General features: G+C 50.6%; 1 protein-coding gene across 7 annotated transcripts in view; it reads right to left on the bottom strand.

Moving 5' to 3' along the window:
• The window catches only part of SMAD3 (SMAD family member 3), a 129,615-nt gene that overhangs the window by 9,894 nt on the left and 93,476 nt on the right, over positions 1-26,245 (bottom strand). For 6 of the 7 annotated variants that reach the window (XM_031002507.3, XM_063698642.1, XM_055362687.2 and 3 more), the window contains 6 exons: positions 20,181-20,374; positions 19,885-20,016; positions 18,417-18,491; positions 14,661-14,711; positions 3,782-3,994; positions 398-535 (listed from right to left, as the gene is read on the bottom strand). In XM_031002507.3, the coding sequence (XP_030858367.1) occupies positions 398-535; positions 3,782-3,994; positions 14,661-14,711; positions 18,417-18,491; positions 19,885-20,016; positions 20,181-20,374 (803 nt within the window). Of the gene's footprint in view, positions 1-397; positions 536-3,781; positions 3,995-14,660; positions 14,712-18,416; positions 18,492-19,884; positions 20,017-20,180; positions 20,375-20,609; positions 20,629-26,245 lie in introns of those variants that run through there. The other variant, XM_063698644.1, reaches the window with a different exon arrangement.

Raw genomic sequence — 26,245 nt, 5'->3', positions numbered from 1 at the left:
TTCTGTGCTCTGCAGTTCTGTAAGGTCTGCGGGGGCAGAGCAGGGCCGCATCTACCTCTTCATCCCCTACAGCACCTGGCACAGAGCCCCGCATGCTGTTTGTGCAATGAATGAGTGAAGAAAGGAAGCCATACTGCCTGAGCATCTACGCACAGGGCAACGGGCAGGTACCCACAGGTTAAAGGCAGACCCATCAGATGCTACATCTGCTCCCTGGAAGTTCAGGGAAAGCACAGTTAGATCTGTGGGCATAGAGAAAACCTAATCCAATCACCTCCAGATTGACAACGCAATCATGAGTGAGCAGAAAAGGTGAGAAAGGTGGACTCTCTCCAGCATCCTAGGCATGCACTCGGAGAGGGACCTCAAGGCAGGGGTGCCTGTGTGGCTCGTTTACCTGGTGGGATCTTGCAGACGGTGGCCGGGTGCCAGCCATAGCGCTGGTTACAGTTGGGAGACTGGACAAAAATAGCGCTGTCACTGAGGCACTCTGCGAAGACCTCCCCTCCGATGTAGTAGAGCCGCACGCCTCTTCCTACAGAGATTCAGGTTAGACTGGACAGGGTGCCTTTGCTCACACACAATGGCCCTGGGGCCACCTGAGGCTCGCAAAGGAGGCAGAGCAGCAGGGCTGCTCCCAGTGACTGATAGCTTCCCCAGGCAAACGGGCCCCAAAGCCAAAGCCCAAGTAGGGGAAATGGGCACTGCTGGATTCCTAAAGCCAAGGAGGCAGATGACAAGAGATGGGCACACAGGATAGGTCTCAGTGACAGCCTTTGCCACTGAGTAGGCATGGGCCTCAGTCAAGTTATTCACCCTCTGAGTCTTCGTTTGTCTCTACGATAGGGATGGGGGCCAGGCGTGGTGGCTCATACCGATAATCCCAGAGCTTTAGGAGGGCAAGGTGGGAGGATCACTTGAGGCCAGGAGTTCAAGGCCAGCCTGGGCAATGTAATGAGACTTCATCTCTACAAAAACATTTTTTTTTTTTTAATTAACTGGGCATAGTGGCATATCCTTGTAGTCCTAGCTGCTTGGGAGGCTGAGGTGAGTGGATTGCTTGAGCCCAGGGGTTCAAGACTGCAGTGAGCTCCCATCACGCCATTGCACTCCAGCCTGGGAGACAGAGTGAGACCCTAACTCCAAAAAAAAAAAAAAAAAGGGAATGATGAAAACCTCTACCCTTGCAGGATTACTGTGAGACACTCAGTAAGCGCCTGGTGTCAGCTTTTCTTGCTGCTACTGCTACTACTACCCCACTACTATTTGGTCTCTTCACAGTCCAAGATTCAGAGATTCATTCAGTAAACCTGCAGGGCTCCTTCCGATGCAGCAGACACCCCAAGGAGCCCTTTATTGCAGGGACGGTTTAACGCTATGCCCTTATTTTTTTCTTCCCTCAATGCATTTTTCTAAAACATTCCAGAGGTTTATATCATTTACTTTTCTTTCATCTCTTAAATCCACTCCAGATGGACAGAAATTATTTTTAAATTGGCTCTGCAACTCAAACAGTTGCGTAAACTCTGACAATGAGCTCTTTGCTCGGCCAGGGGATGGTCCCTTCTCCTGCATGGCAAAGTCTCTGTTCCATTCCTGGGGAAGAAGCTCAGAGGTCAGAACACAGAGCCAGATATTACAGGCTCAGCATCCGGTAGGATGAACACGAGGTGACCGACCCATGCATCACTGGATGTCCCCGGTCCTGCCTCCTATTCCCACTACTGTCCCCTTCCTCCAACCACTCCCCATTTTTTCTGGCTTTAGTTCTGCAGGGTGCTGGTGGCTCAGAGTCCACAGGTGGGATGACTTCCTGGCTGTCCACAACTGTATCATGTCAGTAAGAGCAGAAGGCAGAGGTGGGGATGCGAAGACCCAGACCAAAAATGTTTGTTTCATTTCAGTAACTTAAAAAAATAGGCCGGGCGTGGTGGCTCACACCTGTAATCCCAGTACCTTGGGAGGCTGAGGCGGGCAGATCACCTGAGGTCAGGAGTTCGAGACTAGCCTGGCCAATGTGGTGAATCCCCATATCTACTAAAAATACAAAAAATTAGCCAGGTGTGGTGGCACATGCCTGTAATCCCAGCTACTCAGGAGGCTGAAGCAGGAGAATCACTTGAACCTGGGAGGTGGAGGTTGCAGTGAGCCAAGATTGTGCCATCGCACTCCAGCCTGGAAGACAACAGCAAGACTTGGTCTCCCCCCTCCAAAAAAATATATATATATATATATATATATTTTTTTTTTAATAAAATATAGAAAAAAGCCAGTTGCAGTGGTATATGCCTATTGTCCCAGCTAATCAGGAGGCTGAGATGGGAGGATAGCTTGAGCCCAAGAGTTTGAGACTGGGCCTGGGCAACATAGCAAGACCCTATCTCTAAATCAATCAATCAATCAAACAGTGGTATGCCACCCAGAATAAGTATCTTTTTTGAAGTAAAAAACAAAAAGCAAAATGGGAAGAACAGGTCTGGTAGTGGGGGCTGTCTGTCACTGACAATGAGGTCTCTGCAGAGCCGTTCCCTACCCTCCCCAACCCCCTAGACATCAGGTCCCTTTCCTAGAAAATGAGAGCACAGACCTAGGCCCATGGCCTCCAAACTTTTCTTCTCTTCACTACAGAATCAATCCTCTCTTCAAATGAAGTCTTCTGTGAGAGCCCGAGATATAAAGCAAGCGAGTGCAGAGGTGCCCTGGTTCACGTGGGACCAGGCTTCCCTTTGCTAACCTGCCCACCTCCTGAGTTTGCCGCAGGAACCCTTTGCCAACCCTTTGGGCTCCAGGACAAGGTCTGAGAAAACCTCACTCTGCCATCTCTCTACAGCCCTTCTAAGTTCTGACAGTTGTGATTCTGGATCGTAAAATCCTCTAAGCTTGATAACTTCATAAGCAAACCAAGTGATGTGTAACACAGCTCCATCTTCCTCAAACTCACAAAGTCATCTTTTACTTATGTTCTGGGGGCTAGAAGGCAGAAGGTTCACAGTAGTGGTGTTTGGATAGTGGACAATTCTTTTCTACCTTTTCTAAATTGTTTAGAATGATACATGAAAATAAGAGAAGATCACTCTTCCAACAATGACTGCCTACTTATCAACCTATCCATCTGTACTTTCAGAGTATTTTTATTTAGAGGATTTCAGCCAGGCACGGTGGCTCACGCCTGTAATCCCAGCACTTTGGGAGGCCAAGGCAGGTGGATCACCTGAGGTCAGGAGCTCAAGACCAGCCTGGCCAACATGGAGAAACCCCCTCTCTACTAAAAACACAAAAATTAGCTGGGCGTGGTGGTTGGGTGCCTGTAATCCCAGCTACTTGGGAAGCTGAGGCAGGAGAATCGCTTGAACCCGGGAGGCAGAGGTTGCAGTGAGCCAAGATTGTGCTATTGCACTCCAGCCTGGATAAAGCAAGACTCTGTCTCCAAAAAAAAAAAAATATATAGATTTCATATATTGCCTTTCTCATAGACGTTTCCTTCTTGATCCCTTAGGTGAACTATTTTCCTCTGTGGCTTCCAGATTTTCTGAGATTATATCTTTGAGTGGGAATGATCAAGTGGCCTGAACACTACCTGTCTGGCCCCTAAACAGGGCAACAGAGAGCGTAGGGGACTTGCTGGGGCAGTGAGTCTTCCCCCATGCCCAGCAGGAGGCAGAGCACAGCTAAGGATGGACGCAAGGTTCCCTTCAGAGGCTGTGTGTTCAGGCCTGGGGCTGGGGGTGGGATAGAGTGGCAGGGGCAGGGTGGGGGGGCGGGGAATGGAGCTGCCCCATACCGATGTGTCTCCGTGTCAGCTCCACTGCTGCATTCCTGTTGACATTGGAGAGCAGCCCTAGGCAGAAGCGCTCCGAATTGGAGGGGTCGGTGAAGCCATCCACAGTCATGGATGGCTGCGAGGCGTGGAATGTCTCCCCGACGCGCTGGTTCAGCTCGTAGTAGGAGATGGAGCACCAGAAGGCCGGCTCGCAGTAGGTAACTGGCTGCAGGTCTGTGGACACAGGGTGGGCTACTGGGTCATTGGGTGTCCCAAGCCCCATGCTCCCTCGATGGGGTCCCACGGACACTCTGGAAAACCATTTCCCCGCATTTCAGAGGGATTAATAATCTCCCTACCCCGTGCCTTTTATCGTATAAAACTGGCAAGACCCACCAGAACAAGATGCTCAGGTGTCTGGAGGAGATTCCATCAGCCTTGTGTGTAAAGGGCCATTGATTTCTCTCTCTTTTTATTTATTTATTTATTTAGCTCATAAAGGCCCTGCCCCGCCTGCTTGGCCTTGACTGGATGGAAGGAGTCTTCAAGGAGGGGCTGGGCCAAACCTGAAGCGGACCAGGGACCACCCAGTACCTGGATGAACCTGGGACAGCCACTGCGTGTACTCACTGTGGGGCAGGCCACACCTCCTGCACAGTCACCTCTCAGCCTCTGTTGCAAGGTCCCCAGAGTAACCCACATTAATCCCTGCCCCTAAAAGGGCTTTCAGATTTTGGCTCTGCACAGCCTTGGGGGCAAAATCTCCCAGCCTGTGGAGCGGCAGCTTCCAAGCCTGCAGCAGCCGAGTGGGTTCCCAACAGCGCCCCATGTTGGCGCAGTGGACACACCAGGCATTGTCTGCAGACTGAGCCTGGGGCCATGCCTCCTATCACAGAAACTATTTTCCACACTTATCTAGATGCCGGCTGTTGGGGTGGCTCGGACACAAACCCTTCTGAAAGAAAATCTGTATTTGTCCCAGTTGTCTGTACAGTCTCCATTAGGGGCTCCTCAAAGCAAAACTGCCATCCTACGAGGGGCTGGTTCTCTTTCTCAGAAGAGTAAATGGCAGCTTCTCCTCACACTAGAAATGGATCCCAGCCTTCCATTTCCTGGGGCCTCCTCACCCTCCTCTTGCCCCGGCCCAGTGGCCCTGGCACTGTGCCCTCCTACTGCACGCCTCTGCAGCATCTCCAGGCCCATTCTATCAGCCCTCGGCCGGGCCCTCGGAATTCCCACTCACACCGATGCCACAGCCTCTGGACCAGGACTGCCCTGCGCCCTGGGCCAACCTCTTCCAACTGCTTCTCTGCACTGCACTGACTGCTGGGCGCAAGCCCTTAGCCTACGATGCTCTGCTTGATGCCTACCTGAATCCCATCCATCTGCTGAAGAATTAGGGAGTCCCCTGCTCATTCTCGCTCTTCCATCTCAAAGCTTCAGCCTGCCTCTGAAGTCCCTCTGGCTCTTAAATATACCTGAAGCGACGCAGTTACTAAGGGTGTGCCTCTGTGTGAGCATCCTGACTGTCCAACTTGACCATGAGGTCCCAGGGCCCAGGCTGACATCTCTCCTCCCTCGCTTTAACCCTCAGCATGGGGCTGAGGGTTCCTCCTGAGGGAGGAACAGGAGACGCTCCCCATGCCCACATCTCAGCCCTGGCCTGAGAACCCTGCTCACTGGATGCCAGGCAATGTCTAGGAGGGGGAACCCACTGGGAGGATCCCTGCTCATCAGACCTTCTGAAGGTGTGTAAAGCCCAAGACAGAAAAGTCAGAAGCTGTTCTGCCCACTGGAAGGGGTCTGGTTGCCCCTGCAGGACAGAGTGTCCCAATCCCCTTTTGGAGTCTAGGTGCATGATCCTTTCTAAGAGCAAGGAGAACACTATCACGAACAGCGAAGGGGCAGGCCAGTAACACCCCTGCACTCCACACACACCCAGGAAGTGTCAGCTGGAGGGTTAGGACACCCTAGGTCAGGTTTTTCAACTTCAGCACTACTGACATCTGGGGCCAGATAATTCTTTGTTGGGTGGGTGGATGGGTGGGAGGGAGGATCTGTAGATTGCAGGATGTTTAGCAGCATCCTGGCCCCTACCCACTAGGTGCCAGTAGTATACATCCATATCACCCTCTCAAGTTGTGGCAATAAAAAAAGGCTGTGGATATTGCCAGATGTCTTCTAGGGGGCAAAACGGCCTCCAGTTGAAAACCATTGCCCTAGATATTTAACTGGATCATGGGGCACAAGCTATAAAGCCATCCTCCAGACAGACTGGAGGTCAATCTTGGCTCAGGCACAGACTAGACATGCAACTGCGAGCAAACCAGCTACACTCTGTGCGCCTCATCCTCTTTACTCTCGGCGCTGTTTCTGGACAGACAGAGATAACTCATGTGAGGTGCGGGGTGCGCATCAAGCACTCAGCACATGGTGTTAACAACAATGATAATAATAGCCTGATTCTGTGAACTTGAAAATAGCCTGGTCCTATCTTGATCACCATCAAGATGGAGAGGCAAAGCATTCTTGTCCTTTTCTCTCTTCCTGGGGTGGAGCAAAGGAAGATAAGGATGAAGGCATCAAAAGTACTTAATGGGGAAGGGAGGAATGACAGGGCCAAGAGCAGCTGTGGCTTGTGCCCTGGCCCCTGAGGTGAGGCTGAGCCACGTCAGCCACGTCTGGCTCTGGCTTTGCTTGATGCTTCAACATTCCAATGAGATAAGCTATATTCTAAACAATGTGGCCACTAAAATGTGAGCTATGTTGCTTTGGAAACTTAAAAAAAAAAATCCAAGTGCAACCCAAGCATTCAGAGTGGTCAAGCAATGTATCAGTGCTGCTGGCCACCACTGCCCAAGCACAGGCTCTGCTGATCCTGCTGTGTGACCTTGGGGACGTGACCTCCTTCTGTAACCTCACTTTTCTAGCCCGTACAATCACTGTGGTGCACTAGAAGACAATAAAGCTACAATAAAGCTGACCACCTAGGTCATTCTCCGGCACGGGTCAGCTTGAACATATAGCTTTGACTGGCCCCGACTTACTCAGCAATGTGTAGAACAGAACAGGGTCCTCACCCCAAAATCATAAAGCCCTGCCCAGCATTCTCTGGGTTTAGTCCAGGCAGAAGAGAAAGAGCTAGGCTCCCAGGAACAGCAACCCAGCCCACCATTCAAAAAAAGAAAAAGCTGGCAGGCCACCCATTGTGTCGCATGGTGCTAGAACCATGCTCTGGGGAAGGGCGGGCTTCAAGGACCCTCAGAATCAAAGACAGGCCTGGGGTCATAGGCCGAGAGGCCCTCCCAAGCAGATCTGAGCCCTTATCCAAACAGCCCTGCAACTCACAGACACACACTGGACAGTGTTGTGGAAAACCCCGGACACTAGGAACCTGACACATCATTAAGAAGATGCTTGTTTGAGGGAGCAGTGAAATCAGCCCAGTGGCAAAGTCTGCAGGCTGCCATTTCAGAGAGTGCTGTTTGGACAAGCTGCCCTGTGTTCAGAAGCGGGACTGAGCCAGAGCAGCACCCCAGCCATGCGCTTTCTATTCTCTGCAAACAACTAAAAGCCAGCCGTGCTTTCCCTCCTTTCTAGGTCCCTCCTGCCCACCATGCCTCAGCTGCTTCCTCCCAGAACTTGTGCAAGAGGAGTGGCAGACCAGAAGGTATGGTCACCACCTGTGGGTTCTGCCTTCAATGGCACATTTTTCTTAAAAAAAAAACAAAAAACAAAAAACAGACCATATGCAGTGGTTCATACCTGTAATCCCAGCACTTTGGGAGGCCAAGGCAGGTAGATCACTTGAGGTCAGGATTTCGAGACCAGCCTGGCCAACCTGGCGAAACCCCGTCTCTACTAAAAATACAAAAATTAGCTGGGTGTGGTGACGGGTGCCTGTAATCCCAGCTACTCTGGAGGCTGAGGCAGGAGAATCACTTGAACCCAGGAGGCAGAGGTTGCAGTGAGCCAAGATCACGCCACTGCACTCCAGCCTGGGGGATAGAGCAAGACTCTGCCACACAAAAAAAAAAAAAAAAAAAAAACCAAAACCAAAACACTAAATATACCCCTCATTTCTTTCCCAAAGTACTTATCCTTACCCTGGTTAGTACCAGAGAAACAAAAAGGACTCTGGAAAGAAGGCGGCTATAAATGGGATAACCATGAGGTTACAGTTACTGCAAAAGCATCCAGTTTGGCTCTGAGCTTCCTAGTAGACAAGACAAAAAGGGAACATGATATGGTCTATGGCTCTGGTTGGTGGATGGGCAATGCTTACTAGTTCCTCAGGGAAAACAAAGTTTGTCCTGGCATTAAATCTTAAAAGAAATCTCTCAGGGGGAGGTGGCAACCCCTCTCCTGACCAATCAATCAATTGATCAAGCGAGCAAGCAAATAAGATCTGGTTTCAAGGATTTACCAACAAATGCAGAAGCAGTTCTATAGAAGGCTCCTCTAGGAGAATGACTACGGGGGGTAAGGTGACACACCACATTGAAGAGCAGTTTCACCTCTAGGCTGAGCATTTTGCACACCTGGGGTGGTAGACGATGGCACGTGCCCACGGCCTTCCCTTCAAACAGCCCTGCTCCCGGCCAGATTTCTGAGTCTGTGCTAATCTCTCCTCCCAGTGCAGAGGTGTTGGAGATGCAGGAACCTCCAGCTCCAGCCTTTGTGGATCCCCTGCCCCCACCAGTGTGGTGTCGGCCAGACTTCTCGAGTGCCATAGGGCACTTAATCCATGGCTGGCCCCCTGCCAGCCTAACGCATTGGCTGGCCTCAGTTTTCAGTCCTGTTCCAAGCTGGCACAGACGTTCCATTATGTTTAAGAAAAAGAAAACAGAATAAAACCCAGAAGGCAACACTTGGATTAAGGGATGCCTATTAAAAACATGTGCAAGAGATTCAAATCCCGTAAAGGAAGAGGTGGGGAGGCAAGGGGGGAAATTAACTGTCTCCTATAAATCGAAAGCAAGGAATGGGCAAAGGCCAGGAGCACCGCTGCTGCAAGATGAAAGGTCGAAACAGAAATGGGCTGGTTTCCGCTGGGCCCACCTCACCTGTGGAAGGCAGCTCTTCCTCAATCTAGGAGATTCCACACTCCGGTTCCCATGTTCCTCATCCACCACTTCTCAGTCCTGCCTGGGTCCTCTGCCTGGACTGCCCATCCCCCTCCTCTGCAGGGACTCGATCTTTAAGGCCCAGCTCACATGGCTGTGAAACACTCCCTCACCGCCTCAATGCAGAATTAACCTTGTGTCCCAGAAACTGTGTACCTCAGTCTCCTGTGCTAGAGGATGAGGTCTCTGTGAGCCCACGCCAGCTGTGTCCCAGCACCCAGGGTACTAATTCCAACCTATGTATCTGCGGACTAAAATACCAAACCAAGCTGCACAGAGACCCCCATGCCCTTTTAGCTTATGACCAGCATACTGCAACCAGGAACAGTGGCAAAGTCTAAAAACCGGGCCCTCAGGAGTATGAAGACAGAGCCGACAGCTGACTTCCTGTCATTATGTCGCCTGCCTGTGATTTCACAAGTGTGGGGAAGACCCTGCCTATGATTTCACAAGTGTGGGGAAGACCCTGCCTATGATTTCACAAGTGTGGGGAAGACCGGAGCCAGAGGCTGCGTTGTAAAAGAGCCTTGGGCAGCAGCATGAAGATGCCTGGAACTGGGTTGGGCCTCTGCCCTGGGCCGCTGTCCACACTCAGGGCCGGTGGTCTTCGGGCTGCCCTGCCACCACACCTGTGCTCACACACGGGCACAGGGGCTCATGAAGCAGAGGGGAAGCCGGGCCTGTCAGCGTGGAGTCTCACCCAGAATCCTAACCCTGACTCACGGGGCAACTTGCCCCCGATTCACACCTTCCCAGCAGAGGTGCAACTAGGCCAGTGCAAAGTGGCACCCTCGGGGAGGGTCCTCCCTTTGGAAGAAATAACCTAAGAATTCTCAACTCTCAGGCAAGCTGCCTGAGGAAGCGTCAGTAGGGAGGGAGAACTATGTCAACGGGAGATGCTGCCTTGGGTCCAAGCTCAAGAAACATCCCATCATCCTAGTCTACACAATCTAGACAGCAATTCACAGCAAACGATCACCTTTCAGTCTGAAGCATTGCATCCGGCATCAGCCACCTCCAAGCTGCCCTATCCCTCTCATTCCAAGCTGCCCCATCCCCGCCTCTCACTCCTGCCACTGGCACTCTGGAAGCCATCGCCTCCTTTAACTCCAGCTCAACTGCTCCCCCAGGGCTCTCCCTGGTACATTATTTTCCTCAGTCATGGCTCCGCCCTAATTGTCTCACTTTAAAGCAGGGAACAACTTACTCACCGGGCAGAAGCCAGCTCACTACCTTTTTCCTCTCTCCACCTGCCTCCTCCTTCCCCTCCACTTACCCCAATCCTTCCGCCTTAAATGCCTAGGAAATTCCCGGTGACTCACCCAGCACGCTGTGTAATAACAGGAACATCACCTGCTCATATCTCCTGCCCTGCAAACAACGGTCCCAGGTCCCAGGGTCTCCGAGAGCCTGCCTGGGGCAGGATGCTGAGCCAGGTCTCAACCAGGAGTCCCTGCCCCTTACCAGAAGTGGCTTTGCTGGGGCAAGGAGGCTCAACCTTCCCCAGACCTGAGCCCTGGGGCTAACACCTGGAGTGGGGAGGAAATGAAAGGAGAAACCAGATGTCCTCTGCTTTATTTCTTTTTGTACAGTAATTTCATAATAATCTCTTTAAAGGAAATAATCAGATGTCCTGAGATGTCCCCATTTTCTCCTAGGAAGAGCTCCCTATGTGCTTGCCTCCATCCTAGGGTTTGGGACGCACTGACTGTGAGTCAGCACAAAGGCTGCACTGCTGGGTGCCTCCACCTCCCCACCTGTTACTTGCCCTTCAGTGCACTGCTGACTGACTGCAGCCCCTCCCCTCCTACACACTGCTCCCTAAAAGCTCCCCCTTGAACCCCTGATGCCAAATCCAAGGCCTCTTCTTAAATCTCATTTTGCATCTCTGCAGGGCCTGCTTGTAGCCACTGTCCTTCAGGGCTTGCCTCCCCTCTGAGCTGCAGTGACCCCATCATCCCCCTGACCTCAGCCTTCCCCAAGGAACCCCCCACTGCCCGAGCGTGTCTCTAGCTGTCTTTCCATCTTGAGCTGGGTCGGCCTCTCCACTAAATCCATCCACTGGCATGACTTCAGCCAAACTTCATCGGTGTTTCCAGAGTCAGATCTATGGATGGGCAGTGGGGCGGTAAGACAGAAGTACAGAAACAGTGATCAGTGCATGGGAGGAACGCTGGGTCAGACAGGCCTCCTTCTGCAGGCTCCTCAGAGCGTGGCCATGTGAGTCCCTCCTGAGTGGGGGCTGGAGGAGGGGCCACAATACAGGCTTTCCACACTCATTCAACCACCAAACCCCTTCTCTCAGGCCCCGCTATGGGAAAGGCTGCCACATGTGTTCATGGTTTCCAAATCTGCGCCTCCAGCGCCAGCCGCTTTCCTGACTTTCCAACTGCTTCCTGGACATGGTTAAGCACAGGCAACCCACCACCATCTTTCACCCCCAAACCATTCCACTTCCTGGGTGTCCAGCCTCGATGGGGGCATCACCATCATCCCACTTAACGCTGGTCAACAAACCCTGCTCATTCAGGCCCATGATTCCCTCTCAAATGCATTCTCCCAGCTCTGCTACCATTTCTCGAAAGCATTTATCTCAGCTTCCTCCAGAGGAAGAGCTAAGTGGGTTTTTGTTTTGTTTTGTTTTGTTTTGCCTCCAGTAATTTCCCTTAGAATTTAGATTCCACACAGTGGCCAGATTAATCTTTATGAAGCTGTCATCAGAAAACCTCCCCACTCAAAACCCACGAACAACTTTATTCTATAGGCAAGAGGGCGCTAAGCAGACACTCAGGGGTCTTTTCCCAGTGCCCCACCTGCCATTTCAGCCTCCTTTTCCCACCTTGTCCCTCTTGAGACAACAATCAACCACCATGCCAGCTGTCCTCAGACCACATCCTGCCCTTGGACCTGCAATGTCCTTCCATCCTTCTCTGCCTCACAGGGTCCCATCTGTCCTTCAAGGGCCCGCTGACACATGGCACAACCTCTCCCATGTCTCCCCACTCCATCCACACTTTCCTCCTTGGCATATACTATTCCTCCCTCTTCTGGGCTTTCTCCCTGGGCACCTGGCACAATGCACTACAGGTGGACATGGACACCTCCAGCTGCCCCCCTCCCCGCCCCCAGGCTGCAAATGCCTAGTGCTCTCCCAGCTCTGGCCCCCAGCATCAGTACATAGTGGGAACTCAGCCAATGTTGACTGAGCGCATGAATACAGAGGAGATGCCTGGCCAGCCTGGAATCCCATCGCTCCACCCCTCGAACCCTCAGAGTACTTCATCTGCACCTCCTTCTTGTTTTAGAATCATTTTTGGTCCTGCCTTATTGATCCCAACAAGGCCGTAGCCCCTTGATGGCTATGTCTGTGGTCCCTCTTCCAATCCCCCACCTGAATGGCATGCAGACAAGAAGTATCTGGGAATGAGGGAGTGAGGAAGAGGCATACAAGCAGGCAGGGCTTCCCCCCCGGAGCCACAGCCACAGACTTTTACGTCTCCAACGTAAAAGTCAGCAAATGCCTTGTCTGAGCCTTGTTCCTCCAAGTGAGGAAGGTGGGGACAGCTGGTCTAAACGGCCCCGCAAGGCAGTGTCATGCCACAATGGGAGCGCACGCTCTGGAGTGAGAGGGCCTGAGTTCAAAGCCACCTTCTCCATTCACTAGCTGTGAATCTGGGACACATGAGTTCACCAATGTGTTCCCCAGTTTCCTAATCTGTAAAATGAAAAATCACAACGCTTCTGCCTTATAAAGTTATAAAGATCAGGTTAACATGCAGGAAGCACTCCGAATAACAGTAAACAGCAAACTCTCAAGAAATGTTTCCCATCATCATCACCATCTCACCCCCTTCCAGCTATGACACTGGGAGTTCAGGTGACCTTCTGGGTAGGGATGAAGTCAATGGTTTGAATGGGTGAAGGGGAGCACAGGGGCTCATGAAGCAGAGGGGAAGCCAGGCCTGTCAGCGCGGTGTCTTACCCAGAAGCCTAACCCTGACTCGCTGGGCGACTCGCCCCCGATTCACATCTTCCCAGCAGAGGTGCAACTAGGCCAGTGCAAAGTGGCACTCATTCTCTGCTGGCCAGGCTCGGGGAGGGTCCTCCCTTTGGAAGAAATAACCTAAGAATTCTCAACTTTCAGGCAAGCTGCCCGAGGAAGGGGCAGTAGGGAGGGAGAATTATGTCAACAGAGGACGCTGCCTTGGGTCAGAGCTCAAGAAACATCCCATCATCCTCATCCTAGTCTACACAATCTAGAGGGCAGTTCACAGCAAATGACCACCTTTCAGTCTGGAGCACCGTGTCCGGCATCAGCCACCTCCAACCTGCCCTGGGACTGCTATGGTTTCAAAGGCAAGTGTCTGCTTGGAAGGCTGTTGACTAAAAGTGCTACCTTGGCCCCAGGAGGGTTTTTAAATGCCATAGAAAATAAATCTAAAGCAGCCAATCTCAAAAGCTGAAAGCCCGGAGTCAAGTTCACCATCATGGCCTTTAATTTCTCAAGTGTTAACTTTGCTTCTAGCCTTCAGTTTGTTTTTAATAACTCAGTCCTTTCATATCAGGAATCTGACCTTCCCTCTGCAAAGCCCGGCACTCATGGTGATATTATTTTACAAAAATGTTAAAACAGATCTCCCAAAGTCACATCCCACACTGCCCAGGTCAGCCTGTTCTAAAGGGTTTCAAGCATCTCCTAATATTCCAAATGATGAGTTTCTTCATCTGACGCTGTCAGTCAAGGTCTGGAAGCAAATGGGCACAAAAACCAGTCCAATCCACTTTGATTCGCCAAGAAATATTAACTATTTCTTTTCCTGAGCCACAAATTAAGCCTCAGCAATAAAGTCCCAAACAAAATCCAACTTACATTTTCTAAAACTACCAGACCAGAATATAATAATCTCCCCTCAATAAAAACTAAATGGATATTTCATTTGTCTGAAGCCCTTTGGCAGGTTCCATGCCAAAGCCTATCCCAAGCTGGAGAACTGAAGGACCCTACTGGGTTAGAAAAGTGAGTCTTGGAAAAACTGACCCAGCAGTCTAACCATGGAGGGATGTTGCGGAAACAATGGACCCTCCACTCCAAAACATCATGAGATAACACACAACGATAAACAAGACACCTAAATACGGAAACGTGTTTACAAAATAACGTAAGGAGAAAAGAGAATGAAAACACCAGATATGCACTATGATCTCAGTGGCAAGGCACAGAGATATATATGCCTGATGCACAAACATCAGGACTGTAATCACACATAGACAGTTATGTTAGGGTGGTGGGATTATGGGCACTTTAACTTTATTTTCAAATTCCTTATATGTTGCTGTTTTAAGAAAAATTACACAATTATAAGATGAAACACTCAAATAAGTATATCTGAAACAGGTCTATAAATGTCAGGGAGCTGGAGTCTGCATGGCTGTCCGTGGCTTTGCACCAAACTGCACACGTATGCTTAGCTGACCACAGACCCTCGTTCTCCTGGGCATAAAGTTTGGGGGAATTTTCATTCACTCACGTCTACCCGCCCCCCAGGGGAAATACAAACCCGGCATATGGTTGCCTTTCCTGCCACCACTGTTCTCAAGTTTCCCCATTCCGTGGTGACCTCAACATTACCGTAACCAGAAACCTGATGGGCTGAGCTGGGCTGATGGTAGGGGTCGGGGGAGAGCCTTACCTTCAGGGCCCCCTCCCCACACTGGCGACTCGCCAGGGCTGCAGCTAGAGGGGGTTCCAGTTGTGTGCACGAGGAGATACTCACCCAAGTTATTATGTGCTGGGGACATCGGATTCGGGGATAGGTTTGGAGAACCTGCGAGGTGAGACAAGTTGTGAGACTTCACAAAAGATTCTTGGCCTGGAGAGCCAAGTGACTAAACACTTACATATCAAGGTGGGGTAGCCCAACACAGCAGAAAGAAAACCCTGGACTGAGGGGTCCCAGGAGAAGGCCTAGCCCATACCCTTGCCTCTACTTTCCCTCCCTGGGCCCCAATTTCTTGTCTGGAATGAATGCATTGAGTGGATGATCTCAGAGGTCTCTTATGATTATGATCTCAGAGGTCTCAGATAGTTTTATGATCCTAACCAAGACTCCCAGCTCAGGGCTGCTAAGTTCTCAACTAGAATAAGTGACACATTTTTTCTTTAGCTTACACCACCTGCCCTATTAACTATGCCCTCAGGAAAATGAGAGGAGCAGGGAAGCCCTTCTCCCAAGCTGCAAAGACCCAGGAAGCAGGAGGCCAGCCCTCCCACACAGGCAGGGCTTGAGGCCTCCCCAGCATCACCAGCCACCGACCTTGGTCAGAGGCTGCAGCAGCTCAGGTGCTGGAAAGATCAATTTCAGGAAACTCACAAACCTGCCTCAGAAACCCTGCAACTCAGCAACCAGACAAATACTTTATGCAAAAGATGATGATGCACGTGGGAAAAAGTCTGAATCTACCCAATTCTTACTCTGTTATGTTCTCTACACCTCTCACCTCCAGAAAAAAAGAATTCACATGGTATCAGCCTTCAAAAATAAACAGTGGACACTTTTCCAGAGCAGCATCCTGCTTGTCCCCGCTCCTCTGTTCCTCTATCAAGAAGGCTGCGGAGGCCGGGCGCAATGGCTCACATCTGCAATCCCAGCACTTTGAGAGGCTGAGACTGGGGGATCACTTGAGCCCAGGAGTTTGAGACCAGCCTGGGCGATATAGGGAGACCCTGTCTCTACAGGGAAAAAAAAAAAAAAAAAAAAAATTAGCCATAAGTGGTGAAGGCTGAGGCTGGACAATTACTTGAGCCTAGGGGATGGAGGCTGCAGCGAGCTGTGTTTGCACCACTGCACACCAGCCTGGGCAGCAGTGAGACTGTTTCAAAAAATAAAAATAAAAAAGGAGACTATTTATTAACCACCCTATGGGGTCTAATTCCACCCCATGAAATCTATCAGTTCTGAGACTGGGTCCAGCATCTGGCCTCAAGTGAATGCTGCCTTGCGCTGTTTGTGGGAATCTCTTCTTTTGCCCCAACTCAGCTGTACCCTCCTTGAGGGCAAGGGAAGAACCACGGATTTCTCCTTCTCCCCTGTAACCCCAAATGCAAAGGGGGATGTGGAATATTCACTGAGAGAACTGAGTTACAGAATCAGTCACAGGGTCTAGACAACCCCACGAATCAGCTACGTGAGTTTGGCTAAGCCGTTTAACTTCTATGAGCCTTAATTTTTTCCTCAGGTATAAAATGAGGATAATATCATCTACTGTGTGACATGTAAAAATTAAGTAAGACCGTGCATATAAAAATGCTTACACCATGACCGCTACATGGTAGGCACTCGATAAATGCTTGTCCCCTGTTTTGTGGTGGCCTGAACCACAAAGACCTAGGAAGTCCAAGGGGCCTTCTCACAAGTCTAAAAGGGTGCATATGTAGGTGAAGGGACATGGGGAACAACGTGACCCTCTGGCCCTGAGACACTACCACACCCTGGGGGGCAGGGAAGCCAAGCCCGTGAGCAACTGGACTATCCAAGCAGGCAACTCTGAAGAACAGAGACTAAAACAGGAGAGCCCCCACCCACACACTGGCTGGGGTCCGCAAGTCTGGTCTGTCTCTACTTTAGATAAATCACTTATGTTCACAACAGGACCCTGCAGGCACACTTAATGAGAAGAAAGGAAGAAGGGAGAGGGGACAGGGTAAATGGAGGCACAAGGAGGAAGAGGAGGGAGAAGAAACAAGAGCTGACAGGGTGAAATCTGGGCTGCTCTTTCCAATCTCCAGCCCCTCTGGTCCTTGTTTGTTTGTAACAATAATCATTGTGCAAATATGGAGAGCAGCAGAAAGGGAAGAGGGAGCGCAGAGTGGGAAGAAACACAGCAGCTGGAGACATGCTGCTCTGCTGGCCTGCTTCCCACGCCTGCACTGAATAGCTGCAAGCTTGCAGCGGTCACTTGGCATCGGATACAGGAAGGTCTTCGATGCATTCCAGCTGGTTCGCGCTGCTAGTCACTCCGCCGGGTGGGTGTGTTTCACTGGGTGTGCTCAACCCAAAAGTGCCACGATGTCCAGGCTGGATTTCAGCAACTACAACGTACATGCGAGTCTCTTTCGGTCTCTCAGGAATTGCACAACCTCAGCCAGGTGCGGTGTAATCCCAGCACTTTGGGAGGTCGAAGCGGGCAGATCACCTGAGGTCAGGAGTTTGAGACCAGCCTAGCCAACATGGCAAAACCCTGTCTCTACTAAAAATACACAAATGAGCCAGGCGTGGTGCTGCATTGCCTGCAATCCCAGCTACTTGGGAGGCTGAGGCAGGGTAATAGCTTGAACCCAGGAGGCAGAGGTTGCAGTAAGCTGAGATCGCACTACTACACGCCAGCCTGGGCAACAGAGGGAGACTCTGTCTGGGAAAGGTGGGGGAACGAATTGCACAATCTCTTCTGGGCTGTGTGCGAGGGCAGGTGGCTCCGCTGTGTCTAGCGGCTCTGTGTGTACGAGGCATGCCCACCACCATCGGAATGGAGCATCTGCGTGGCTCCCTCTCCCCTTCTCCCCCTCTCCCAACCACACACAACTCAGTACACATTCTATGTGGCAGCTGGGGTTCAATTCAAGAAGCTGCTGGTCTGGAGCCAATTTGGTCCTATAACAAATGATATGGGAAACATCTGGAGATGTAGCAGGAGAGAACTAAACCCTGCCCCTCACGGCAGGAGCACACACATCACATGTGGTTGTCACACAAAAATACTGGCTTCAGGGGTCTCCACTGGTCATCAGAAGAGGCATTAGTTCCATTCAGCCTCTCCTTGCCTCCCATGTGACTGCTTGAGGTGATCAAGGCCACTCTCCACCCTGCTGCTGGTGACATCTCACTAAGGCACAGGCCCTGCTTACAGCCTGCAGCGGTTCCCATCAGCCCTGACTAAATGCCAAGTGGTCTGGCTAGCTTGAAGGTCCACCACACTCGGACCCCTGTGTGGCAGGCCCTCCCATCTTCTCCCCACTGGAGAGAGTGTATCCTTCAGCCACCCTGAGCTCCCTGGGCTAGACACTCTCTGGACTCCAGACACACTGAGCTCTTACTGTCCCCAGAATGCACCAGGCTGTCCTGCCCAACCCCCATGACTCTGCCTGGCACACCCCTTGCCCACTCTAACAGCTTGGCTAACACCTACACATCACCAAGACTCAACCTGGGGAAAAACCTGGACTGCAAGGTGCTGCTCCTCCCCAGACCGGGTGAAGTGGCTCTGCTGTGTGCCTGGTGCCATGTGGCATCTTCCATCAGGGCATACACGAGATGGCCCAGTGACTACTGGCTGTCCTGTCAATCTCCCCCATCATCTGTGAGCAGCTCAGACCCTCTTCTATGCCCTGCCCCTTGCACATCGCAGTTGCTCTACAAATACTGGAGAGAGAGAGAGAAGGGAGGGAGGGAGAGGGCGAAGAGGAAGGGATGGAAGGGATGAACCCACCAGCTGCTAATGAGTTAAGAATAAGAGCATGACCCTGCATGACTGACCTGCGTCCATGCTGTGGTTCATCTGGTGGTCACTCGTTTCTCCATCTTCACTCAGGTAGCCAGGGGGTGGGGTCTCTGGGAATCAGAAGGAAGGTGGTCTGTCAAAAGGCCTTCACAGCTTGGCTCTGAGACACCTTTCGCAAAGACATCACACATGCACACCATGATGCTAGCATCCGTGGCTGTAGGAGCTCCAGGTCTCGGAGTAGAGGTTCCAGCTCTTCGTTCTGTTGTCCTCGCCCCTGTCCACCTCTGACTCCCACTTGGATCATAACTGCCTTTGCTCAGGCAGGACCGGATCAACTCCCAAGTCTGAAATGTGTACTCCTAGAGCCTCTGCCAGGCTAACTTATCCTGATCCTTCAAGGTGAGGGTTAAGCCCCACCCCCTCCAGGGAGGCGTCCGGACTTGCCTCCGCCTCACCCCTTTCTGTCCTCTGAAGATCTGCAGGCTCAGACCCACCCTTTGGTCCCTACTATCTTCTCCTGTGCAGACCAGGTGTTATTATTTGTTGTCTCTAGGGGACGTGTCCTCACTTAGCAGTTAGGTTGCAAGTTCAGTGACGGCAAAGACAGTGTGATCTATTTCTCTGAAACCTCCCCCAGACCCTGACTGAAGCCGTCCAAGATTTGCTCTTTGAACAGGGAGTAGTTGACTTACCCCCGGGACGCCAGGGCTACCCGCAAAGGATCTGAGAAGGCTGGACAGTGGGTCTCTCCTTAACACTCTGACCCAAGCACACAGGCCTGTAGCCAACCTCAGCCCAGTAAACTAACCCAGGATGAACGCCACGTCCAAATCAGAATGCTCTAAGAGGAACGCAGCAGGATTACTGCCCCAGCAAGCAAAAGTGACTAGCCCAAGTGCTGCCAAGCACAGCTTTCCTGGAGTCTGAAAGTGCTGGTGATTCACACGTTATTTGCATGTAAATGAGGGGCTTCTAAAAACATTTGCAGTCTTTGACAGCAAAGCGCATTTCTCCCTGCAGAGTGAAAACTCAAAGTCACTTCAATTCCCACCCAGGTTGGAGCCCCTCACCGAGGCCTGATGCCCAGGCGAATTTACAGAGCCAGCTCTCCGCACTTGCTGCCTGGCCCTCAGCTCACTCCCCGCCTCTGCAGACCCCCAGTCTATTGGGACTGAACACCAGTCCGGGCCTCAAGGGCGGTGAGAGAAACAGTGTTGCTATTTCCGCTTCCAAAATAAATGACTGCACCAAGGCCGGGCGGAAGGGTCACGCTGCTCCTCTATGCCAAGAGAAGCATCACTAGTGAGGGGGGAGCTGAGGTCATGGGTCCTCTCCCAACAGGGATGCGGTTCTGAGTCAGGGGCCCTCAGGCCAGAGCTGTGCGCAAAGAGGGGGTGAGCAGGGGACGGCCAGGGGGCAGAGATTGGGGCCACAGGACTGATGTCGGGGCTGACCGCTGCCCCTGCCTCCCAGGCCAGCCTGTGCCGCCCACGTGCCTACCTGGAATATTGCTCTGGGGCTCGATGCCTGCGGGGAAGTTAGTGTTTTCGGGGATGGAATGGCTGTAGTCGTCCAGTGGGGGGAACTCGGCCGGGATCTCTGTGTGGCGTGGCACCAACACAGGAGGTAGAACTGTCCGGGGGAGACAGAGCAGAGGTGGCTCAGTGTCGATGCCAGACCAGCACCAAAGTCCCCGCACCCCCAAGTGCACCGCAGACCCTCGGGGGGATGGGGAGCGGGGGAGAGGTGATGACCCCTGGCACCTGCTGTCCCCACAGGCAGGCCAGGCAGCATACCTGGTGTCTCTACTCTCTGGTAGTGGTAGGGATTCACGCAGACCTCGTCCTTCTTCATATTGAAGGCGAACTCACACAGCTCCATGGCCCGCAGCTCGTGGTGGCTGTGCAGGTCTGGCCATCGCCACAGGCGGCAGTAGATGACATGAGGGAGCCCCTTCCGATGGGACACCTGCAACCGGCCATCCAGGGACCTGCCAGGATGGGGAGGGGCAGAAAGAGAGGGAAACGTGGATTGTGCTTGCTTTCTGCAGAGTCCGGCCTCCTACTTTCAGACACTTGGAAAGCTCTCCCTCCCCTCATTTCTCCCAGATCCAGAGGTCCAGGAGATCAGAGTACTGCTAGCTGAGAGTGCTGGGAGGGATCTCAGGAGAAGACAACAAAGGCCCCCTGTGAGGACTCCCAGCTGGCAGAGCGGGCCTCACCCACCAGTCCCCGGTGGGTTCCCCAACTTTGTACTGCTCTTCAGGGAGTGGCGTTCCATGGGAAGGGCCCGCACTTCAGTCACTTCAGTTGTGCTTGAAAAAGGTCCAGGAGCCACTCATCGGCTTCCTACTCAGCCCAGAGGTGTGGAGAGGGGACAGGGCTGGGGAAGACAATGAGAGTTCTTTAGGCACAGATATGAGGACTACAGTGATCCAAAGAAGAGTGACAAAGTACAAAGGCTGTCTCCCCTCATTCACTCAGGTCTTCCCTTGCACATTAGAAAGTCAGGGGGAAAAAAGAAAACTTGCCTTTCCTCCTTTCTCTTTTTTTTTTTTTTTTTTTTTCCTGAGACGGAGTCTCGCTCTGTTGCCCAGGCTGGAGTGTAGTGGCGCCATCTCGGCTCACTGCAAGCTCCGCCTCCCGGGTTCATGCCATTCTCCCGCCTCAGCCTCCTGAGTAGCTGGGACTATAGGCACCCGCCACTACGCCCAGCTAATTTTGTTTTTGTATTTTTAGTAGAGACGTGGTTTCACTGTGTGAGCCAGGATGGTCTCGATCTCCTAACCTCATGATCTGCCCGCCTCAGCCTCCCAAAGTGCTGGGATTTCAGGCGTGAACCACCGTGCCCAGCCCCTCCTTTCTTTTTAGTTATTTGTGGTGAGCAGACGGTGAAAGAGGGAAATTAAAGGGATTTTTTTTTTTTTTTTTTTTTTTTTTTTTTACTTTTGATACAGGGTCTTGCTCTGTCACTAAGGCTGGAGTGCAGTGGCATGATCTCGGCTCACTGCAACCTCCGCCTCCCAGGCTCAAGTGATCCTCCCAGCTCAGCTTCCCAAGTAGCTGGGACTGCAGGGGCACACTACTGTGCCTACCTACAATTGGCCAGTGCCATGACCCTGTGTGAACCATGTCTTCTATGGTGATTTGGCCAAGCAGCTATGACCCGGTGCCCTTACCTCTCAAGCCAGGCCAAAGTGTGGTCACTGACCAGCAGCAGAGGTTCAGGGAAGTTTGTTAAAAATGTACATTCTCAGCGCCTACCCCAACCTACTAAATAGAATCTTTCCCTTTGTGAAATCCCCAGGTGATCTGGATGATGAGAGTCTGGGTGGCTTACAGGAAAGGACTGGGGAGCTTGGGGCGGCAAAAGCATCGTCAGCTACAGGCAAGGCTGGGAGGCAGAAGGCTTCTGGAGGGACATAAAACTTCAGATAGTGTCTGGTATTAGACAGGTGAGGAGGTGCCACTAAAATGGAGTCCCTTATTTAACACATATTTGATGAGTACCTATTATGTGTGACACTAAGGATACAGTGGTAAGGAAAGAGACTTCACCATGAGAAAAGGCCAGCAAAGTGGTCCCTGTCTGCATGGGCCCTCCATTCCACTAGGCAAGACTGACATTAATCAAATAATTACCAAAACCACTTTGGGAGGCCGAGGCGGGTGGATCGCTTGAGGCCAGGAGTTCAAAACCAGCCTGGCCAACATGGTGAAACCCTGTCTCTACTAAAAGTACAAAAATCAGCCAGGCATGGTGGCGGGCGCCTGTAATCCCAGCTACTCAGAAGGCTGAGGCAGGAGAATCACTTGAACCTGGGAGGGGGAGGTTGCAGTGAGCCAAGACTGTGCCACTGCACTCCAGCCTGGGCGACAGAGCAAGACTCCGTTTCAAATCATCACCATCATCATCATCATCATCATCATCACCACAGAAACCTACAATTACACACAATGAAAGTGTCCTGAAGGAAAATAACAGGGAACCCCAAGAGTGTATGACCATGGCACCCCACTTTGCTGAAGGACTGGACAGGGCATCTCAAGAGGAGGTGATGGTTGACCTGAAGGCCTAAAGGGTAAGTAAGAACTAACCAGGCAAAGGGGTGCGGGAGAAGGGCAGTACAAGCAGAGGGAAGGGCACACACAAAGGCCCTGTGGAAAGTGGAAAACATGGTGAGGTCGGAAGAACAGAATGAAGGCCAGAGGGACTGGAGAGGGGATCGTGAGAGAGAGCTGGCTTGAGACGAGGCTGAGGAGGCAGGCAGGGGTACTCTGCAGGGCCCTGAAGGCCATGATAAAGGCTTCTCCTGTTTTCTAAAAGGAGTATGTAGCCTCTGAGATGTGTAAGTGGGCTGTGCACATGTGTGAAAGAGACAGGCCCTGTGGAACTCTGGCTACGTGTGACCAACAGATTGTGGGTAGCAGGGATAGAAGTGGGGAGCAGATGAGATAGATGCTCATGAGTCACAGGTACCCTATTAAGAGGCAGGACTGCTTTTTCTTCAAGGAGGCCCATCCTAGGACCCTGCCAGTCAGTGCCATAATTTTTCTAATAGCTGGGCAGGGCTGGCAGTGAGACATTTGCAAGCTTTCCCTCTGTGCCTTCTTATGACCGAGGGCACCCATTTGCCTGAATACAGAGAATTCATGGGCACTCTGTGAAGGAGGGGCTGGCCAGATGCCACCAACAGCACCAACCAAAGAGAGAAACAGAGGGATCCAATCACACTCTCCAAGCCACTGGCCTGGGAAGGGGAAAGGACAGACAAAGGTCATAGCTGGGCTTGGTCACAGGAACTGACCCGGAGCTGCTGACTAAGGGCATCTTGAAGGATGTAATTACCTTCCTCCCTTGGGGCCCCAGAACAAGGAAGCCCTACAGCTGAAAAACAGTAATTACCAGGCAGATCGAGAAGACAGCCTGGGACTCGTCCCTGAGGTATAAAAGGAGGACTGGCGGATGTGGAGCCATAAGACCTGGGGTAAAGGAGGGTTCTACTCTCCTAGCTGGGAGACACTGGGCAGCTCATGAGCTTCCTAGGACACTCAGTTGTCTCATCTACAAAATGGGGTATTCTGCCCCCTGACCTCATGAAGCTTGGTTTCCATTTGAAAGTGCTTCATAAACACCCACAAATTAGCGTTATTTTTCTATATCACAGCAGATACTCCCCAAACCCAGCCCTGGATAAGTAGGGTGAGCTGGGGGTTGAACAGGAGTAAAAGGGAGAGTGGGAAGTGGTGAGTGGGAATAGAGAATTATTCAGCTGTTCTCCTTCTCCTGCAAAGCCACTGGGTGCCCACAGATTAGGGAAGTGGCCATATTTGCTCTTCAGTGTTTGACAAAACTCCCAGAAAAGGGCCAGCTGGACATCATAGCCTCCTTTGCAAGAGAAGGCCTTGGAGAAAAGCTCATGCCAGCAGCGGGGGAGAATGGGGCTGTGGAGGTAAGCTCCATCTAGGTGATAGAAGTGGGTGGCCCTCTTGCCTTAATAGTGATATTAATCATACATGAATCACTTGGATATTAATTAAACTTTTAAAAGCAAGGGAGCTACAATAATCAAGGCAGTATGGTAATGGCACAAGGACTGACAAACGATCCATGGAACCTAACAGAGTCCAGAAATAGTTACATATATATGGACAACTGGCTTCAACAAAGGTCCAAAGACAATTTAGTGGAGCAAGGACAGTCTTCAACAAATGGTGATGTAACAACTGGATATGTAAAAAAGATAATCTTCAAACTACACATTGTAACCCTATACAAAAACAAACTGAGTGAAACTTAAACTCTAAAACTTCTACAAGAAAACAGGAGAAAAACTTTGTGACTTTTTGGGATAGACAATGATTTCTCAGATACGACACCAAAAAGCACTTAATAAAAAAAAAAAAATCAGACCGCATCAAGATTTAAGCTTCTGGTCTTTGAAAGACACTGTTAAAGGAATAAAAAGGCAAGCACTAACTAAGAGAAAATATTTGCAAAGCATATATCTGATAATAGACCTGTTTCTAGAACTCTGAAAACTCAATATTAACAATTCAATCTTTTGTTTTTTGTTGTTTTTTTTTTTTTTTGAGATGAGTCTTGCTCTGTCGCCCAGGCTGGAGTGCAGTGGCATGATCTCGGCTTACTGCAAGCTCCGCCTCCTGGGGTCACACCATTCTCCTGCCTCAGCCTCCCGAGTAGCTGGGACTATAGGTGCCCGGCACCGCACCCGGCTAATTTTTCGTATTTTTAGTAGAGACGGGGTTTCACTGTGTTAACAAGGATGGTCTCGAACTCCTGACCTCCTGATCCGCCTGCCTCAGCCTCTCAAAGTGCTGGGATTACAGGCGTAAGCCACTGCGCCCGGCCAACAATTCAATCTTTTAAAAAAGAGATACATGATTTGAACAGACACTACCCAGAAAGATATGAAGACAACAAGCATATGAAAAGATGCTTGACAACGTTGGTCATTAGAGAAGCATAAATTAAAACTACAATGAGATAGGACTACATACTTATTAGAATGGCTAATTAAAAAGCCTGATCATGCCATGTGTTGGCAAGGATGTGGAGCAACTGGAACTCCCTTCCACTGCTGGTGCAAATGTAAAATGGTACAACTATTTTGGAAAACAGCTTGGAAGTTCCTTTCTAAAATATTTTATTTTGGGGGATACACAGTAGCTATACATATTTATAGGGTACTTGCGATATTTTGATACAAGCATACAATGTGTAATGATCAAATCTGGGTAATTGGGATATTCATCCCTCAAACATTTGGAAGTTTCTTAAAAAGCTAAAAAACCATAAGCCTACCATATGATCCACCATTCCACTTCAAAGTATTTACCCAAGAGAAATAAAAGCCTATGTCCGAAGACTTGTGCATGAATGTAATAGCCCCAAACTGAAAACTACTCCACGTGTATTAACAGATGAATGAGCCATAACATATCCATACAAAGAAATACAACTCAGTAATAAAAAAGGATCAACTACTGATACATGCAACGCTATGAATGAATCTAAATTAATGATGCTGCGTGAAAGAAGCCAGGCATGATTCTGTTCGGTAAAATTATAAGGTAATTTAAACTAAAGTAAAAGGCACACTAATCTTAATCTAGTGACAGAAAGCAGGGATCAGTCATTGCCTGGAGACAGAGGGAGTTACAGGGAGGGAGTAGGGATTGGAGGGAGCAATTACCAAGGTGCACTTGGAAACTTTTTTGGGGGTAAAGGTTATGTATATTCTCTTACTGCTATGGTGGTTTCATAGGTATATACATATATCATCATTTGTCATACTGCACACTTTAAATATGCAAGGCTTATTATTTATAAATTATACCACCATTCCAAAAAAAGGCAATGGACTTAATAAGCCTCAGTTTAAATAATGGTTCAGTACTTGCTAACTCTACAAAGTTGAAAAAAATCACTTAGTGTCTTGGTCTTAATATTTTTCATCTAAAATACTGACTGGACGTGGTGGCTCACACTTGTAATCCCAGCATTTTGAGAAGCCAAGGCAGGTGGATCACTTGATCCGAAGAATTCGAGACCAGCCTGGCCAACATGGTGAAACCCCATCTCTACAAAAAATAGAAAAATTAGCTGGGCGTGGTGACCCATGCCTATAGTCCCAGCAACTCGGGAGGCTGAGATGGGAGGATTGCTTGAACCCAGCAGGCTGAGACTGCAGTGAGCTGTGATTGCACCACAGCACTCCAGCCTGGGTGACAGAGTGAGAATCTGTCTCAAAAAAAAAAAAAAAAAAAAATTCTTTTCCCCCAGAGGGATTAAAAAATTTTTTTTAATGAAATATTAGTAAGAACACTCAGTATTAACA

This window comes from Gorilla gorilla, chromosome 16, assembly GCF_029281585.2.
Source record: "Gorilla gorilla gorilla isolate KB3781 chromosome 16, NHGRI_mGorGor1-v2.1_pri, whole genome shotgun sequence".
Classification (NCBI taxonomy): Eukaryota; Metazoa; Chordata; class Mammalia; order Primates; family Hominidae; genus Gorilla; species Gorilla gorilla.
The sequence above is the reverse complement of the archived record's forward strand: the minus strand, read 5'-3'. Positions and strand labels throughout refer to the sequence as shown.